Source organism: Tachysurus fulvidraco, chromosome 7 (assembly GCF_022655615.1).
Source record: "Tachysurus fulvidraco isolate hzauxx_2018 chromosome 7, HZAU_PFXX_2.0, whole genome shotgun sequence".
In the NCBI taxonomy this organism is placed as follows: domain Eukaryota; kingdom Metazoa; phylum Chordata; class Actinopteri; order Siluriformes; family Bagridae; genus Tachysurus; species Tachysurus fulvidraco.
The window spans coordinates 21,000,925-21,017,617 of record NC_062524.1 but is presented as its reverse complement, the minus strand read 5'-3'; the positions used below and the strand labels follow the sequence as shown (position 1 = coordinate 21,017,617).

The following is a 16,693-nucleotide window of genomic DNA, read 5'->3' as shown; positions in this document are numbered from 1 at the left end:
TCGAAGGGGGCGGGGTTTGTAGGAATACGGGTGGGTCGAGAAAACGGTTTGTTTGTTTTGTACTTGTTTGTTGTGCGATTCACTCGGCAGTTGTTAGGGACAGCTTCATGTTGTTTACACTGAGATGTGCAGATGGGATTAGAGTAAGGTTATAACCACAGACTGGACTGGCTGCGATGTACGACAGGTAAATATCCTGGGGCTTAAGTGTCGCACTAAAGCTTGTGTAGCTACCGTTAGCTTATGGGTGTATTCATAAATCGTAGAAACTCTGAATTAAAGCTAACAACAGTCACACAGCAGTGATGTTAATCACCAAGGTGTTATACAGTCAGGAAATCGATCACATACGTGTTATTATATTTACCACTATATTGTTATTTGTTATTTTTTGATAGCTTTAGCTTAGCTGATAGCTAAGCTGCCCTGACGTCACGAATGGGGGCGTGGACCAATTAGGACCGGATTAGGATTAGTTTATCGTGGTCACGTGATCATATAATCAGACTCCATCCTCAACATGACACACAAGCAACTCGAGCCAACGTTACAGCAACAATCAGAAAAGGTAGTTATAATAATAATAATAATAATAATAATAATAATAATCACAAATCAGGAAGTGTTTCATATCCAGGCAACATCTGCTTCTATGCAGATGTTGCCTGGATATAACATTCTCTGTATTAAGCTTAATCCAGAGAATGTTATAATCTTTTCAAAGGACTTGAAAGCCACCAACATGAGCAATCTGGTCAGAAACTGCACATCCATAACGTAGGACCCCGTGTAGATGTAATCCTTTCTTGATAGAGCTAATGGTGCTTAAAAGCAGAACAAAATGAGGAAAACATTTTTTCCCAAAAAACCGAGGAACGATGACGAAGTCAAAAGTTCACGATGATGTGCTGAGTTACAATAAAGCCCCACTTTGACGAATGAACAACCTGTAAGATGATCAGCATAAATGGTGTTAAGATTTGGAACATGCTTTGTGTGAGGGGGTGAATAGTCTAATATTAATAAAGTGCTGATGCATCGCCCTTTTTAGGTAAAGATGGCGTACGGGTTAAATCCCACTGGCAATAGTATTATAGGGCAGTCACATGGCGCCATGGCTTTATCACATAACCGTATAAGGTCATTAATGCAGGATTTTACTTTAATGGTATTTAAGTTAAAGAATATTTAAAAGTAAAAATGCCTGCAAGTACACAGAGATATTTTTGAGTTTGTAGTCTGCAAGCACTGAGACCTGCATATGACCTTTGCCTGCCACTCTGTGTGTTTATCTATAAAGTAAAAGTTAAAATAGAAAACCTTTATTTTTTAACATTTGACAGCAATTGGCAATTATTATTGTTGTACTCAAAGTGTATACTTTGTAGAAATGGAAAAAAAAAGGTAATCAGAATAAAAGTCCTGGCTTTCATACCATTACGGTCTGCATCCATTTTTTTAATAGTAGTTCTGTCATTTGGATCGTCTCAATTTCAGTCCACTGCAATTGCACAGCTTAAAACTGCTTTAAAGATCGTTTAATTTCAGATTCTGGCATCATTGTGTGTGGAGTTGTTAATAATCTGTTTATGCTGTCATTCTGTTCTTTGTAGGTGGTGGCGTGTACACGAACATCATGACTTCCCAGCCTGTCACTCAACTCCGCTGTAACCACAGACCCTGGCTGCATTTGGGCGGCCATCGTACAGGTGACAGGCGCCACTGTGTGTCATACTAAGAAAGAATAACGCACTATGAACCGATACACTGCCCTACGGCAGCTTGGCGATGGCACCTATGGCTCAGTCACACTGAGCCGCTGCCTGGAGTCTGGTGAGCTAGTTGCTGTCAAGAAGTGAGTCAAGTTGTTGTAAAGCTTTTCTGTGTTTGTAGCGGAATGTGTATGAGGATCATGTAAATATAAGATATGAGATAAATGTAGTTACTTAAGAAACTCAGCTGTAGCTGTGAGACTGCTTAAGTATTGGGCTACAGACTGTGACTAGCCAAGCACATGGCAGCAGACACTGACTAGCCGAGCACAGGGCAGCAGACATTGACTAGCCAAGCACATGGAAGCAGACCGAGGCTAGCCGGGCACACGGCCGCAGACCGAGGCTAGCCGGGCACACGGCCGCAGACCGAGGCTAGCCGGGCACACGGCCGCAGACCGAGGCTAGCCGGGCACAGGGACGCAGACCGAGGCTAGCCGGGCACAGGGACGCAGACCGAGGCTAGCCGGGCACAGGGACGCAGACCGAGGCTAGCCGGGCACAGGGACGCAGACCGAGGCTAGCCGGGCACAGGGACGCAGACCGAGGCTAGCCGGGCACAGGGACGCAGACCGAGGCTAGCCGGGCACAGGGACGCAGACAGAGGCTAGCCGGGCACAGGGACGCAGACCGAGGCTAGCCGAGCACAGAGCTGCAGAACAAGTAACGATATAAGCCAAGTGCAGAGATCAAGCATAAGATCAAGGCTATTGTGTTTGATGTTGACAGGATTTGTGAATTTCTGTGAGGTCATGACTTCAACTCATATCACTTGAAGCATTATGTGTTTGCAATTAAGCAGCTGGTGATTGGCATCGCCTTTTCAGTAAGTGTGTACAACAATGTACAGTATAATGTTCAGACCAGTCACGTAGCCTGTTTCAGCTGCGGTGGATCCCAGGGTATAAAGCCTTCCACTCTGGTGATTATGTAGACATCTGTGAGGCTTCTGAAAGCCACAGTTAATGCATGCTCTATTTTTAACTTGAGCAGGATGTTGTTATGAGAGAGGGGACATTAACAGGAGTGTTTTATTGATTTAAATTAACAACGTATTAAGGAAATTGGTTTGGCAGCACATAGTCATCTAATCTGTAAAGAATGAGCAATCTGTAAGAATTATATAATGAAAAAATACTACTCTGCAAAATGCATCAACAAGGTAATCAGAGCCTTTTTGGTAAACTGTTGAGGTTCATCTGATGTTCATGTCTAAAGACTGCTAAAATCACGGACTGCCAAGCAGCTCCAGAGTTCATGATCCACCACAGGGAGACATACAAGGAAAACACAATCGTGACTATTTGTATTTCTTTTTGTCCTTTCCTGCAGGATTTGTTATTTGCAAATTGTATCCTCATGGTTAATGAATTTACCGTTGTATTTTTAGCGTCACAAATCAGTATGTGTATTTATATTGAATTTTGATTCATTTCCTTACGCAGAATGAAAAGGAAGTTCTATTCCTGGGAGGAGTGCATGAATCTCCGTGAGGTCAAGGTACGCACAGTCGCTGTCATGATAGAAAAGTTTTCATAAAATCATAAAATATCATGCTTTCATCTCTCTTCATGCTCTCTCCCACATAGGGTTGGGTATCAAAAGAAATTTTCCGGTTCCAGTTCTGCCTTACGATTCCCGGTTCTGATTCTGAATCATTAATAAAAGAAATGTGAAAAATAATGCATAATACTTGAAAAATTCCATTTGTGTTTATCAATCACTCTTTAAATATTTTAAACAGAGCATTTCAATTCATATTTGAAATGAATCAATTTAAATAAATCCAACATCAAATTTAACATCCAATTACAACTTAGCAAAACAGTTAGCAATTTTTCTGAAGAAAAATGAACATGTCTGCTTTCTCTGGGAGAAGACGAGACCTTTCCTGGCTTATTGTATCTCCAGCTATGGAGAAAACCCTCTCAGAGGGGGTAGATTTGCTTCATTGTTGTAGCTTTGGAAATGAATCCACACTTTAGACTTTTTTTTTTTAGACATGTTTAACACAAAGCGTACTTCAGCACAGCAGCGCGAGTGACTGATTTCTGTGGTAAGCTGCGTTAATTTGGTTGTGTGACTGTAAACAGTGTAAACAATTAATATTCAAGTTTAAGTTGACCGCTCCCAGCGCTTTGCCCGTCATCGCATCGCATCGGAACCGCGTTTGGAACCGAAACTTAAAAATTCCGGGCGGTTCGGGTTCCTGTTAAAAAACAGAACCGGTTCTGAATAAGAACCGGTTCTCGGTTCCCAACCCTACTCCCACATACAAGTCATTACTTATAAAATATGTTTGGCTTCAGCTGCTCTGAGGGGGGGTGGGGGGTTACATGTCCTTGCATTTCTTATGATTGTTTTGTCACTTTTTTGTCCATAATTGCTGGCATACTTCATTAAAAAAAACTAAAAAAATATTCTGCAGCAGCATTGTGAAGATAGTAGGTGACTCGTGTGTGTGTCTGTCTGTGTCTGTCTTGATATTGCAGTGTTTCTAACTCTACTTGTCCTCTGTTTAAATCCTATTTAAAAATTAAAAGCATGCTATCAAGCAGGAAGCCTACAGTATCAAGTACATTTACTAGATGTTGATGATGATGAATCTTTTCCAATGCATGGAATTATTGAACTGAGAGAGATTAAGAAGTCATTCAAATTTGCAAATCAAATCTGAACTATAAATATGAGAACAAATTCCAAGATATCGTCACACACGTAGTATAGTCGTATATCAGCACATGTCGTCTTACAGATGGTGTTTTTACCCTAACAATATACTCACTGCACACTTTATTCGGAATACCAGTTTTATTACAGAGAACTTAGCTAATAAAATGGCTGACGTGTGTGTTGCCTATTTTAAATCCAGGGCTCAAGCTCTTGTTTACAGGCTCCAAAGGACACACTTCGATTTGATAAAAACATTTAAACAGTTCACCAGCATCAATCATCAGCATCCTGTTGTTGTTGCCCCCCCCCCCCCCCCCCTCTTTTATTTAACCCTACGGCATGTCCATACTAACCTTTATTTTTATTTGAAATAAACTATTCAGATTCAGGAGTTTAAGTTTGTCGGTCGGTAAAACAGTGATTTCTTTCACTCCCAGTCCCTGAAGAAACTCAGCCATGCCAACGTGATCAAGCTGAAGGAGGTCATCCGGGAAAATGACGAACTCTACTTCGTGTTCGAGTATATGAAGGAGAATCTGTACCAGCTAATGAAAGAAAGGTAACCAAGAAAAATGCACTGTGGACCACAGACTGTGAGCTTCATCGCATCCTCAGAGTGTCCTACACACCTGTATATTTATTTTTTTCCAGAACACGCATGTTTCCAGAGTCTGCAGTGAGGAATATTATGTATCAGATTCTTCAGGGACTTGCTTTCATTCACAAACATGGTATATTTTATTTATATGTTTATACTAACAGATAAATAATACTAAAAGATCTGGTCCTGTATTCATTAAAAAGTCTCAGCGCATAGAGTTGCGCCTAGTAAAGAAATTTTTAACTCTAAAATCAGCTCATAAAGCAGAACAGTGTTAGCAGTAGAGAGGAGGACTTTTAAGTGGTGTAAGAGATCCTTTAACAGAGGAGAAAATGACTGAAAGGTGAAGAGGGAGAAGAAATGTATACAATATTTAATAATGATAGTGTTAATACAATGCTACAGCGTAGATTGTGTAGGGATTATTTTCGACCAATCATATTAGCGATACAGCGCCGATATGCTAACATCTCCGAAACAGAGCCAAAATGCCATAGCGCCAGAAATGATCAAATTTGGCGCTATGACATTTCTGAACTGTGTCGGAGTACATATACGTTACAAGGTGACTGTGGCAGATCCAGTTGTTTTCCACTTCTTAAAGATTGCGGATATTCAAAGAGAAGTTACGAACTCCATGTGGTCTCTGAGGACAACAACCTCCTAATCAGTACACAGACTGTATCTGACCGTAGAAAGAATATTATTCTTAACACTCTTTGGTGTTTATAACAGTTTATAATCACACCCTCCAGTGTCATCCAAATGACGATGAGGTTCCCTTTTGAGTCTGGTTCCTCTCAAGGTTTCTAACTCTTCCACCTAAGGGAGTTTTTTCCTCACCACAGTCGCCTCAGGCTTGTTCATTGGGGATGAATACAAACACATTTAAATATAAGTCTCATATATACATCTCTAATATGATCGGTCATGAATGTAATCCCTACATGATATAGCCTCTATTATCTTAACATGGAGACAAAGTGAAGGCTTATATTAGACCAGATTTTAAAGGTGCACCTTTTTTTTTATTAGACAACCAATCAGAGTCTTAAAAAGAATGTGTCATACTTCGCATCAGGGTCAGCCCAGCCTTCTCTCTAAGATAAAAAAATGTGTGTTTTTCTTGCTCATAGCTGCTCTGAGATTGGTCCTCAATCACTCTTAAGCTAAGATTCCTAGTACGAATTTTTAAGCTAAATTAGGAGCTCTTTAATTAGGAGATATGATTAGGAGAATCTTTATAAATCCAGTCTCTGATTGTGTGTGCGTGTGTGTGTGCTATTTGTAGCTTTGTGTTTAATATCCAGAAGTTCCTGCTTAACGATTTTGCCTTTCTTCTAGGTTTTTTTCATAGAGACATGAAACCAGAGAATCTTTTGTGCATGGGTCCTGATCTCGTGAAAATCGCAGACTTTGGACTGGCACGAGAGATCCGATCTTGTCCTCCTTACACTGACTATGTGTCGACAAGATGGTAAAGCCCCCCCCCCCCTCTTTTTTCCTTCTCTTGTGATCATATGAATGATAGTTTGAATAAGGAATGACACAGAATATACAATGCAGAATTGCTGACTCAAGACGTAAATGCCTTTTTCCCTCATGACAAAAGGTACCGAGCTCCAGAAGTACTTCTCAAGTCCACAAGCTACAGCTCACCTATAGACCAGTGGGCCATAGGCTGTATCATGGCTGAACTCTACACGCTCAGGCCGCTGTTTCCTGGCTCCAGTGAGGTGGACACTATTTTCAAGATCTGCCAGGTTTTGGGAACTCCAAAGAAGGTAGTACATAAATAACTATTATTACAGATAGTAAATTAAATGATCTATTTAGCTTGAAGTTAATTTTTTTTTAGTATTTTTGTAAATGTTTGATTGTTTGTCTTGACCATATAGAATGACTGGCCAGAAGGATGCCTGCTGGCAGCTTCCATGGGTTTCCGCTGGCCACAGTGTGTGCCCACTAACCTAGCCACCCTGATCCCCAACGCTAGCTCCGAAGCCATTCAGCTGATGAGAGACCTGCTGCAGTGGGACCCCAAAAAACGGCCAGCAGCCAGCCAGGTAACACAGTTACAAATACTTGTAAATATGTAAAAGGTTTGTGTAAACAAACAGTATTCAAACCTGGCAACCTTAAGAAGTTTCAGAAGATCCACCCCTTCCCCGTCTTACATTAATGGTGTTTTAGCCGGTTCTTCAGCTCGTGCTTCTTCTTCATGGTTGGCAGGTCTGAGTTATAATACTGCAAAACAACAAAAAAAACTGTGACACTAAAATCACCATTCCTCATGTTCTAACCCCGTCTCATGGTACTCTTTGAATCTCAGGCCCTGCGCTATCCCTACTTTCATGTGGGTCAGGTCCTTGGTGCACCACAGCAGATTAAGGACCAAGGAAAAACACAGCCTCCGCAACTCAGGCCAAATCCTTCTCCTCAGATCCCAACCCTCCCTTTACCCGATACAACCTATCAACCTCTACACCTTCCAGAGCCACCGAAAAGGCCAGGAAAGACAGCGGTCAAGACAGACAGAGCGGTGCATAGCCGCTTCCCTCAAATACATGACAAAGGCTTGCAGAGCAAGGTGAGCACTGCCACAGTGTTGTTGTAAAGGTGAAAAAAATCTATTTTCAAAATTGAACACATTCTACACTAAATTGTCATTTTAATTAGAACACCTATACTCCTTCTCATTCATGCTATTATTCAGTTTTCGAATCATGTGACTGCAGTGCACATGATATAGGATTGAATATTCCAGAAATCACGAGATTTTTCACAGTTTCTAGAGTTTGCTCCGACCGGTGCATTGGGTATTGTGGGTCCTGGGCACAGGTTCACGCAAAACTGATCAGTTGAAGATTGGAAATACATCATCTGGCCTTTTTATAAACTTCCCCTAAGCCAGTTTTACATACTCTACCTGATTGAGCCTGTTCTCTCTGAAGCCTGAAGCTCTGATGTGTGTCTACATGATTTTATGCACTTGGGCTGCTGTTGCCACACAACTGCCTTATCGGATAATTGCATGCATTAGAAAATACATTGGTCAGATAGTGTATGATCAAACTATATTGTATATTATATAATTGTTTCAGTTATAGTAACTAACGAATAATAAACAGCTGAATTCATGTGCAGACTGTTAGCATCTTATTCATAGTAGGTTCAACGACCAGACAAAGAAAATAAATTTATTGCTTATTGATCTGCGCCATGTGTTACGCAGGTCCTGTGACATGCCTCAGTGCACTAACTGTAGTCTGTGCTACAAACTAAATCCCCAGCACCTGCTAAACCACAATAAAAACAATGTAATCAGCAGGACAGTATTCTCAGAATTACAAGTACAGTGTTGTGAAAGTGTTGGCCCCCTTCCTGATTTTTTATTATGCCGTTTTTAAATGAAGGTTGAGCAAAAAGAACATAAAGGCTCATCTCATATTTGCCAGAAAACATCTGGATGATCCCCAAGACTTTTGGGAAAATACTCTGTGGACTGACAAGAAAAAAGCTGAAATTTTGGAAGGTGTGTGTTCCATTACATCTGTAAAAGTAACACTGCATTTCAGAAGCAGAACATCATACCAACATTAAAATATGATGGTGGTAGTGTGATGATCTGGGGCTGTTTTGCTGCTTCAGGACCTGGAAGACTTAAATGTGTGCTGTGATAAATGTAACCATGCATTCTGCTGTCTACCAAAAAATCCTGAAGGACAGTGTGTGGCCATCTGTTCGTGACCTTAAGCTGAAGCGGACTTGGGTTCTGCAGCAGGACAATGATCATATACACCAGCAAGTCCACTTCTGAATGGATAAAGAAAAACAAAATGAAGACTTTGGAGTGGCCTAGTCAAAGTCCTGACCTGAATCCTATTGAGATAACCTCAGGCTATTAAAGGCGGTTCATGCTCGAAAACCCTCCAGTGAACCAAAATTCCTTCACAGCTCTGTAACAGACTCATTGTACGTTATCGGAAAGGCTTGATTGCAGTTTTTGCTGCTAAGGGTGGCACAACCAGGTATTAGGTTTATGGGCAAGCAGTTTTTCACACAGGACCATGTACAGTAGGTTTGGATTTTTTTCCCCCTTAATAATAAAAACCTTCATTTAAAAACTGCATGTTGTGTTTACTTGTGTATATTATCTTTGACTAATATGTAAATTAGTTTGATGATTTGAAACATTAAAGTGTGGAAAAACCTGCAGAAAAATAAAAAATCAGGAGGGGGGCCAACAATTTTTCACACCACCGTATGTGGAAATCCTGACAAAACCAAGCAAAATAGTGCAGCACATATAACTCTGATGCTTACCACATGGTCACCTTATGTTTTAACATGTTAATAGTAGCTTTTTATTTTATATGCCAGGAGGGAACACCCCCAATGTGTTTCCAGCCCTGACAAAAAACAGCAGTCGTGTATTTGTTTGTTCTCTTTAGTCTACAATATTGCACTTAGTTAGCTAAAATAAGCTTGCCATATGTTATTACATTATGTTTGCTGCCATTAGGCACACTAAGGTTTTCCTTGAATGCGGGGCAACTATTACATTTGTTTTATTTGCACCCGGTGGAGCAAATAAAATGACTTCGTTTCCAGGTAACATAACATGCTAATCAATATGAAATATCAATTGATGTGTGTGTGTGTGTGTGTGTGTGTGTGGCAGCTAACTCTAGAACCGGAGAATGCAAATTTGTCTAGCAGTTTATCGAAGGCCAAAGGAGGCAGAAGGAGGTGGGGTAATGTGACGGGGGTCTTAAAAGGTGAAGACTGGGATGATTCTGAGGACACAGACTCTACAAACACAACACTGAACAAATCCATTTTCACCAGCAATGAAAAACGGCTACAGGGTGACAGCAGCATGAACAGGTGATTACATTTACAGTATTTGGAAGACGCCCTTATCCAGAGCGACATACAAATGTGCTCTATTATTCTCCATTATTGAATACATTAACTCTGGTTCAATAGGTCACAGACTTAAAATAAGATGAGCCTAAATCACTGTTCAAAGTTTTTTTTTTTTAAATAAACACACAACAAACAGGGGAGAAAGTGCTCGCATGCTAATGTTCTGAAAGAAAATTCTTAATATTTTAAAAACAAGAAACATGATAGTTAGTGTTCATATACTGTAGTTGACTTGCATTCATTTTTTGTGAAGGACTGCATAAAATGTCCTTACAGACACTTTAAAATCTAAAATTGATGCAATGGATCAGCTTTGCAGAGAGATCTGTTTCATTTACTTTCTAGTTTTCATTCTAGTTTTTCTCTTTTATATACTTTTTCGTGCAGGCAGGGAAATGCTTTAGATTTCAGTCTATCCAACGTCAGGAAGGATGGAGTCACAAATATAAACAACACGCTGCCCTTCCAGGAGTCGTCCAGGACAGCATCAGCCAAACAGCATTACTTGAACCAGTCAAGATATTTACCAGGTATTTACACATGCCATCAAAGCTAAAGCATTCAGGATGTTTTTCCAAAATTAAACTCTTACCTGGAAATGTCAAAGAAAATAAATATTTGAAATATTTTATCATATAACTCGGTAATGAAGTTTTCATGTAAAAGTATATGTTTTATATTATGTATATGTTTTAGATAAATGGTTTCAAAATGTAAACTAAACTAAAGTATTGTTTTTATGTCACACTCCACACAGCGGTGGTTAATGGCTCATATGAATATGGAGGCAGGATCCTGTGTTTTCATTGCATTGGCCAGGGTTGGATTTTTTTTAGACAGGGAGCTAACCCAACCACTGAAGCATCAAGTCTCAGTGGTGGTCCCAAACCCAGATAAAACGGAAGGGTTGCAACAAGAAGGGAATCCAGTGTAAAATCTAATATGCAGACCACGTGATCTGCTGTGGCGACCCTGAATGGGGATCAGACAAAAGAACAAAAAAAAAGAGCTTTAAAAATGCTGCCACAATTCAACAACCAGCTATTCTTTTAAATCTCACAGAGGGAATGTCTTTTTAATATCAAATCATAGTCTAATCAGGACAAGGCAGAGAGTGGCATCGCATGGAAGGAACTAAAGTATGAGTTTGTTCAAGTGCGTTTGAGTAAGTAGTCTATATAAAGTATATAGCTAAAGCCAAATAATTTGGCAGCATCTTGGTAGTTATTTACAGACTGTGCTGTAGACGAACTTCATTGTTTTATCATTTATACTGTCTATGAGAGGGTGTTGGTGCTCCATCAGAGAGCCAAAATTGCTCTAATATAAAGCTGAATTGGGCTATAATGTTTGTAACTAAAGTGTTACAATCAGAACAAATAAAAATCCTGATTGTATTTAATTCATCCTCAGATCGTGCTTTATGTAATAAACTTGTGTATGATGTGTTTGCATATGAAAGGGTTAAGCACAAAGAAGAATGTAGCAGTAAACACAGCAAAGGACTACAGTGGAAACCTGTGGGAGGGCAGCAGAGTTCCTGTCGGAGTGACGCTCCCTAACATAGGCAGCCATGGTAAGAGACAAACACTACATTTTTGTCGTACTTGATGTCAGTGAACATAAAATGTTGTTAATAGATAACATCAGGTAACACTCCCAGTCAAATAATAGCCTCATCAGCATTATAAGTAGTTTTAGTACTTTTCTTGGAGTATGTGGCCTTTTTTAAGCTTTTTATGTGGGAAATGTGCTGCAGGTACACGTGCAGGTGGTCGTAAATATTCAGTATCTAAATTCATGCAGATATAAATATAGGCTTCTTCAAAGCTGTGCTCTGACCCAAACACATATATATATATAATGTAAATAACGTTGGGATGTCACTATGCTGTAAATGTATATGTGACAAAAATAAAGGCTTATTCTTCAAATGTAATTAGTTAACAGCTGGAAAAATGTAAATACTTATAAATTATGCAGTGTTTAGTTTTTATTTTTAAATTATTCCAGAGTCATCTAAATAATGTGTAGCCATGCTCTTATCCAAAATTAATCCACACTACAGGATTTGATTTTGTGTTTCTGCACTCTGTCCATATTGATGTCTTTGTGTTGTGTAATTATTGCATTTCTTCCCATATATTCGCATTTATTCGTGTTTCCCCTGGGAGGACTCCAACTGTATTTAATACCTTTTCATGTGAACTTTGTCATTTCCCAGATTATGCACCATGGAAATCAAGCAGGTCAAATAGTCATATGGGCACGTCGTCTTACGTGCCGTCTCCCACCACGAGCACCCACAGCACGCGATCTCGGCCTTCAGTGCAGCCCGTTCACGGCCGCACAGACTGGTCTGCCAAATACGGACGTCGTTAGGCCAAATCCAACACGCTGCTTTCTCTACCCTGTGATTTTTTTTTTTTATTTTAAATCTGTAATTTCTTATACAGCAATAAACTTTTACATTCCTCTGTGTAAACAGTTTGTGTATAGTTTTCATATGGACTTTGCAAAATATGCAGAAGAATCTCAGTGCTAGTGTCAATGTTTCTGTTGTACATTTCTCTTATTCCGCATAATAAAAACAAACAAAACATTTCATGCATTAATATATGTTCATTGGATTTGGTGATGTTACATCCCTAAAGTTGGACTAGAAGTATTAGTGGGACGTAAGCAAAAAAAAAGTGAAAAGAAAGTGCATCAGCAACCACATTATCGTCTACCCTCTTGTGTCTGATTTCAATATTATAATTTTGGACTATCAGAGCCCATCTCATTAGACTTTGATTTTGATTATATATCTGACACAAAAATGTAAGAGGTTTGTGGTCGGTTTATAAAATCACTGGACATGCAGTAGCCCCAACATCTACCTCAAAATTTTCTAGCGCTAGTACTAATGCTAATGCCTCTTTCTCAATTGTAGAATAATTGTAATGGTGTTTAGTAAACTTCTTAAACAAATAACAGATGGGGTGAACAATACCTTCTACATCTTCTTGTAAAAAGACCAGGGCCTACTCCCAACTGCGCTGGCATCCACCTCCAACTTAAATGGTATTGAGAAATTTGGGGCAGACCGAACAGGAGCATTACACAACAACTCCTTAATAGTGAGAAAGGTATTTTGATTATCAGATGACCAAATAAATAGTCAAAATAAGAATGTCCGTCAGGGGCTTTGCAACTACTGAGAAGTTCCTAAAAAACGTCTGTAATAACCTGCCATACCTGAAAATTCATCCTCAGGTCATGCCGAGTCCATGGTTCCCAGGAACTCCTTTATGGCTAGGACTTTAGTGTTCACAGGGCAAACTTGACCTTCCACCACTTGCTTACCTAGACACATCACCGTAGCTTTGCTCACATTTGGCCAAATTCAAAGTCAGTAAAGCCTCAGAAAGTCGCTGAAGGGTAAGAGAGACACATGTTCCGATCAAGTAGACAAATAGACCACTAGGTCATTAAAATAAACACTGCAGTTCTCTAGACCTGCGAGTACAGTATTAACAAATTGCTGAAAAGTTGCCTGTGCATTTCGGGAGTCAAGAAAGCAGATATTTCGGATGCTCGTGGTGTCAATGGCGCTTGCCAATAACCTTATCTAACCTAAACATATCTAATTTGCTAACAAATTCAGCTGGGCCCACATTATCGATGCAGTCCTCCATCTTAGGTAATGGAAAACAGTCACAAAATTAACGTTACTATAATCACTATAATTACTATAATAATAAAAGTTACTATAATTACTATTTCTGAAAAAAAAATCCATCTGATGAACACTTAACATACATCTGATGAACATCTAACATGCACAGAACAAACCCTATTCTTCATTGTTTACACGTACTCATTTATATTTCAATTTGCACATTTTTTGTCACTGTACATACAACTGTCTATTATATATGTGTTAATTTCTTATCATTGCCATTCTGTTTACACTGTGGAGCTCCTGTACTAAAACAAATTCCTCGTATGTGAAAACATACTTAAATAAATAAAGACCTTTCTGATTCTGATTCTTTTTCTGATCAGTACAAAATCGCATCGTACCATCAGCTTTTGCCACCAAAACACACAGAGAACTCCATGGGCTAATACTAGGTTTAGCAAAACCCATCAGAATCAGAAAGTGCTTTATTGCCAAGTATTCTTATGATGAGATTAACAAAAATACACCTGTAAAAAATTAAAAAATAAATAAAAAAATAAATTAATTTTTTGTACAGATGTGCTATAGATGAAAAAATGGAATAGAATAGAATGAGATGCAGGGATGTACTAGGATGAAGGTGGTAACAAATACATTTAAGTATGAGGCTAATATGCATTAGTTATTTATGTACATTAATATAGATTAATTATTTTATGTTTTATTTATGCCACACATGCTCCTCCTCCAAGATTTTTCTCAACATTACTCCCTTCTCTGAGACTGTCAAGTCTCACTCTCACCTACTTAGTTCTCTCAATTATATGTTTAATATACTTCCATATTATTCAAATTAATTGCTTTCAATTGCAGCGTTGGTGGTGGGTAGGAGGACTGGGCATAGCTGTGCCGGCACAGACAGACAAACGGCAGACACAACAGTACACAATATTACAATAGTGTTTCAGAATAATCTACTTTTAGTGACAGGGTGTCCGAGGTCGACTCATACACAAGATCAGTATGTTGCACAGATTGGCCAAAGAGGGAATGAATAGTTTTGTCAATAAGGCTGCGAAGCAGAGGTATGCCACAACACAAAAGCAATCACAACAAGGATAATGAGAGGAATCATGCTTAAGTGCATTTAGCCAGTCACCCAATCGCCTGAAAAAGCCAGTGGTACCATTCAGTTTCAGGTCCAGGGTTATTGTGTACCATCGCGACTAGTTTACATCTGGTCCAGAATGACAGTCAGCAGGCCAAGGTGGCCAGTGTGTAGAGGAATAATAGCATAGCATACAGTTCCAAACAGCTTACATACCCTGTTTTCCGGACTACGCTGGATATCAATGATGAAAAGGATTCTGTACAGTCATAATAGTCATAGCATGGAGTTGTTCGGAAAGTAGGCCAAGCGCAGCTATTGTGTGATTAATAAAGCTTTATTGATTATACCATAAGTAGTTTCATCCATTTCAGGTTACGGTGTATTTGGACACGAGGTACAAGCACTGTGCATGCAAGGGAAGATGACTCCAGTTGAGCCCCATGTTCCTCTGGAATACCTATTGGTTCTCCCTTCCAATCTACATAAACCTTAGCATCGGCACCCCAGTTCGGAAGAACTGATTAGTTTGTAGAGCGTACAGTATGTATTTGGAAATATCGTGGTTTAGGGTAACATGGTCTAAAAGGTGCTCAACATAGTCAAGGTCCAACGCTAATACCGTCAGATGGCCTTCTAGACGTGGGGCACATAGACGTGGGGAAAGTTTTCATTTAGAGTAATGTTACATGCAGTTTTGGGCAGATTACACATTTCTTGTGCTTCGTGTGACTTTTAACAATACGGAAAGTAAGTGTCAGAGCTCATGCAGACCTTAAAATTGGTGTGGAGCATGGTTTGCATGATGAGCTTAGGGTGCTGAGCCAAGCTGAACCATGAATCTTGGCAGCTGAACCTAACAAACACAAAGCAGGGCAAAAATGTGTGCTATTGTACGTAGATTTCTGGCATTCGTCCAAGCCACAAAGAGAAAAAGCTCTGCCCCCTTCTGTAGCCTTTTGTACTTGAGGTACTACCAAATAGCCTGCACCTTTTGATTGAAGTATACATGACAGATCGTAAAAAAACCAAAAGGTCACTCATGTACTGTGGCGCATGATTAGTAAGTGCTTAATAGTTGAGTAATAGTATTTTATAATCAATGATATAATAATCAGTGATATTATCAGTGAGCTTCAAATGAGAGACCAGTATCAATAATCACACCAAGGTCTTTTACTGCTGCACATGATGTAATAGAAAGACCATCCAGAGTTACTCTGTAATCAGAAAGCTTAATTCTGGCTGCCTGTGGTCCTAGTAAAAGCACTTCTGTGTTGTCAGAGTTAAACAGGAGGAAGTTAGTAAGCATCCACTGTCTAATGCCCTTCACACAATTTTTAGTCTTAAGTGACTCACAACTGACAGCTGTAACATATTGCTGCATGTCATCAGCATAACAGTCTAAGCCAATACCATGTTTATGAATAATTGCACTAAGGGGTAGCAATGGGCCTAAGACAGAACCTTGCAGTATTACACGAACCGACACCTTATCTCCCTGTACAAAGCATCGTGTAGTACCACATTGTCCACAAAAGTCGATGCCCACCTGGGTTACATTGCCATTGGCATCTTGCCCAACTAGTATATGCGTATGGGTTAGCTTAGGGGTCATGCCTTGGTATTGGTTTTTACTGCTAGGCCATGGTGTCCCACTATAACGTTCTGGTAAGTGGGGCCGGAAGATTGTGTAAAATCTTTCCTAGCAAAGTTATAGCTGAAAAAGTTTAGAAAGTTTAGACAAGGAACATTACAACTCCAGCATAAAACGTCAAGCATATCAACACGGCCAGAAGGAACTGTTGGGTTAAAATGCATGTGGGGTGCGTCTAGGTCCCCTGGACTGTCTAACGATGGAGGAAGTAACTCTGAAACATTGGGAGTATCAAGAGGCAATAAGTCAGGGTGCGGCAGTGACAAAACTACATCTGGGTCTA

The 16,693-nt window shown here is 39.7% G+C and overlaps 1 protein-coding gene across 1 annotated transcript; it reads left to right on the top strand.

Annotated features, from left to right (window-relative positions):
- The first annotated feature begins 7 nt into the window (after positions 1-7).
- On the top strand, positions 8-12,593 carry LOC113660751 (serine/threonine-protein kinase ICK-like). Its single transcript, XM_027174517.2, has 14 exons — positions 8-187; positions 399-568; positions 1,614-1,855; positions 3,218-3,272; positions 4,883-5,004; positions 5,097-5,176; positions 6,391-6,523; positions 6,659-6,830; positions 6,945-7,112; positions 7,379-7,636; positions 9,731-9,936; positions 10,366-10,508; positions 11,441-11,554; positions 12,203-12,593. The coding sequence occupies exons 3-14, from the start codon at positions 1,755-1,757 to the stop codon at positions 12,358-12,360; spliced, it is 1,710 nt and encodes a 569-aa protein (XP_027030318.2). The 5' UTR covers positions 8-187; positions 399-568; positions 1,614-1,754; the 3' UTR covers positions 12,361-12,593.
- Positions 12,594-16,693: the final 4,100 nt, after the last annotated feature.

Excerpts from the sequence above, each read along its gene's own strand:
- LOC113660751 (XM_027174517.2), top strand. The coding sequence starts at position 1,755 with ATGAACCGATACACTGCCCTACGGCAGCTTGGCGATGGCACCTATGGC. Across the intron at positions 5,177-6,390 it reads TGCTTTCATTCACAAACATG|GTTTTTTTCATAGAGACATG; the intron begins GTATATTTTATT and ends CCTTTCTTCTAG. Across the intron at positions 11,555-12,202 it reads CCCTAACATAGGCAGCCATG|ATTATGCACCATGGAAATCA; the intron begins GTAAGAGACAAA and ends GTCATTTCCCAG.